The sequence below is a fragment of the Otolemur garnettii genome, unplaced genomic scaffold (genome assembly GCF_000181295.1).
Source record: "Otolemur garnettii isolate 467f Iridium unplaced genomic scaffold, OtoGar3 scaffold00259, whole genome shotgun sequence".
In the NCBI taxonomy this organism is placed as follows: domain Eukaryota; kingdom Metazoa; phylum Chordata; class Mammalia; order Primates; family Galagidae; genus Otolemur; species Otolemur garnettii.
This window is the reverse complement of record NW_003852654.1, coordinates 214,891-218,149: the sequence shown is the minus strand read 5'-3', so window position 1 is coordinate 218,149 and position 3,259 is coordinate 214,891. Positions and strand designations below refer to the sequence as shown.

Here is a 3,259-nt window from a genome sequence, read left to right as displayed (position 1 = left end):
AAAAAAAAAAAAAAAAAAAACGAAAATAGTATTGGGATAAAGTGCAAAGAAGAAATCCATTATGATAGCTATTTTTTCTCTTTTCTTCCTCTATTCTAGACCCTGAAAGTCATTCGGACAGCAGAACTTTCGCCTTTCATTGTGTTCATTGCACCTACTGACCAGGGCACTCAGGTGGGAAGGAGGGGGTTGTATAGAGTGCAGGGGCTACTTTTTCTGTGTCTGCCCACACTGGGACATCAGTTCCAGTTATTGGCAGTGCTGGGTGAAGCTCAGCTCCACCTGGGCTTCTTCCTTGAAGGCCAGAAAGCCATAGGCATACACATTTCATTCATGCAATAGTTATTAAACCACTGCCTAGGCCAGAGCCCATGCTAGGTGACAAGGACAAAATAAACTAGACCCAGTCATTGTCCCAGAGGTGGACAATTGAGCAAATCCTGACAATGATGCTATGCAGGCTCAGGCAGGGCAAGCAGGCAGTTGTGGTATTCAGAGGCAGCACTGAAAAGCCCTGCAGTGTGATATGGCTGTGGTGAGAAATACATTGAAAAGCCTCCCTACTCCCCTCTACCCAGTCTACCCATCCTTGTAGTTTGTTACACCTTGCTTAATTCATTGAACGGAGATCTTTCCCTATTAGCATGCAAAAAAAACTTGCTTTTTGTTTATAGCTGGCCTTCTACTGCATGTATATAATTATTTATTTTAGCCATTGCCCTGTTGATGGCCACTCAGGTTGTTTTAAAACATGGGCTATTATAACACTGCAATTAGTAGCCACCCTGTACATATCCAGAGGAAAAACTCTTAAGAAGGATTATCATATCTATGAGTATATGCACTTGAAATTTGGATAGGGATATGCAAATTGAGCTTCTTTAGCACCAATTTATTGTCCTTCCAACTACCTGTGAAGTTTATAGCATGCTGTCAGAACTTTCATTTTTTGCCAGGCTATTAGAAGGGAAGTGGTACCTCATACTTTATCCTTCACTGTAAGAGACTATATTTTCATCTTATTATGACCCATTTGTTTTACATTTTGTCCAGGTATCTATCTGATCATGTGCTGGGTTATTACCCTTTATCTCATTTCTAGGAACTATATTAGGGTAATTAGCCCTCTGTGATAGCAGTTGCAATGCCCTCCCACCTTGGCATGTCTTTTGGTGTTTTTTGCTTTGTAGACATTTTTACTTCTTTGTAATTAAATGATCCTTTCTTTTTCTTTCTTTTTTTTTGGTGACGGTTTTACTGTTACCCTGAGTTAGAGTGCTGTGGCATCAGTCCACCTCACATCAACCTCAACTCCTGGGCTCAAGCAATCCTCGAGTAGCTGAGACTATAAAATGCCTGCCACTATGCCTTGGCTATTTTTATTTTTATTTTTTTTTAGTGGAAATGGGTCTCCCTCTTGCTCAGGCTAGACTGAACTCAAGCAACCCACTTACCTTGGCCTCCCAGAGTATTGGGATCACAAGGATGAGCCACTGCACCCAGCTCAATCATTCTTCTCATTGCTGCTTGGGTTGAGGTCAGAAAAGGAGGCCTGGGATTATAAATTAGCTTTATCTTTGTTCTGGGATTGCAGGTTTGGTGGTTGCTGAAATGGTTCTTCCATGTTCAAAGGGCATCAAATGGAAGGTAGTGAAGTTCATGCTATTGGTAGATACTGGTCACCCAGGGGCTCTGAGTATTTATAATCAAGGTTGGTTTGAGAATTGTAGTGTTCCTCACTGATTGCCTCTCAATACTGTTAACATTTTCAAGCAGCATCTTGAGTTTGCTTTTAAGTAGATGATATGGAGCTGAGTAATGCTAATGTAATAGCAAATGCCTGTTTAAAACCTTTTTCTGGCCTCTCTGGGTTGGTGGTGCTAAGGATTGCTTCAAATGTGCTTTTTTTTTTTTTTTAATTTTGGTAGACGGATGCCCTGCAGCAACTGCAGAGGGATTCTGAAGCCATCCGCAGCCAGTATGCTCACTACTTTGACCTGTCTCTGGTCAACAATGGCGTTGATGAAACCCTCAAGAAATTGCAAGAAGCCTTTGACCACGCATGCAGTTCTCCACAGTGGGTGCCTGTCTCCTGGGTTTACTAAGTTCACAGAATGTGGAGACCCTTCTGCTCCTCTCCAGCATTTATAACTCCATTCTCCTTGCTTTAAGACAAACAGGGATACTCCAACTAGTTTTGATTCAAGCTTCCAGCTCTCTGCAACTACTCTAATTAAGCTATTAGGATTCTGTCTTCTTGGGTGGGGATTTGATTTTTCTGATGGGGCCCCATTAATTTGGATTTCAAAAGATCTCTTGAAATTAGGAGTAAAAAGTACTATCAGAATGTAACTACTAGGCTGGGCATGATGGCTCACACCTGTAATCTTAGTACTCTGGGAGGCCAAGGTGGGTGGATTGCCTGAGCAAGAGTGAGACCTCGTTTATAAAATTAGCCCAGTGTTGTGGCAGGTGCCTGTAGTCCCAGTTACTTGGGAGGCTGAGGCAAGAGAATCGCTTGAGCTCAAGAATTTGAGGTTGCTGTGAGCTATGATGCCATGGCACTCTACTGAGGGCAACAAAGTGAAACTGTCTCAAAAGAAACTGCTGCTCAAAGATGATGCACAAAAAACAATGGACCCTGTCCCTCTAAAGCCTGCCCCCCCTTCAATTTTCTCAAATGTTAAAACATCTGTGCAACAGAATGATGTCTAGGGAGACCCTCAAAAGCAATAAAAATGTTGCTGTGCTAAAATACCAATGATCTTGTAATTGATTTTCCACCTGCACCACAAACCTCTGCCCACTTCATTAAGCTAGACAATGGCATCAACATAAGATGCCTCTCTGGGGTTCAGGTGGGAATAAGATCATAAACACTCCTGCCTTCAAATAAGCCCATTCCTATGCCCATGCTGCAGGTCTCTAGCAGCTGGTGCCCATATAGAAAAGCATCTTAAGGTTTTCTTATTTGAGCCTATTGTGAATACACATGTAATCTCCCTGTTGAAAGTCACATTTAGGAGGAAGACCTGGCTAATGGGTGTAGTGGAGGCTAGGATGAGCCAGCACTAGGGTCCAGCCTGCATACCAGGCTCATAACACAGCTAGTTTAGGGCCTCTCTTCACTGCATCCATAGGCCCCCACAAAGTGTTCCTTGTTCTTGGTTTTTTTTTTTTTGAGACAGAGCCTCAAGCTGTCCCCCTGGGTAGAGTGCCGTGGCATTACAGCTCACAGCAACTTCCAACTCCTGGGCTC

The 3,259-nt window shown here is 42.9% G+C and overlaps 1 protein-coding gene across 2 annotated transcripts in view; it reads left to right on the top strand.

Moving 5' to 3' along the window:
• The window catches only part of MPP1 (membrane palmitoylated protein 1), a 41,215-nt gene extending 38,782 nt beyond the window's left edge, over window positions 1–2,433 (top strand). For both annotated transcript variants that reach the window (XM_023508560.1, XM_023508559.1), the window contains one exon: window positions 1,929–2,433. In XM_023508560.1, coding sequence (XP_023364328.1) covers window positions 1,929–1,963 — 35 coding nt within the window. In that variant the 3' untranslated portion in view covers window positions 1,964–2,433. The remainder of the gene's footprint in view (window positions 1–1,928) is intronic.
• Window positions 2,434–3,259: the final 826 nt, after the last annotated feature.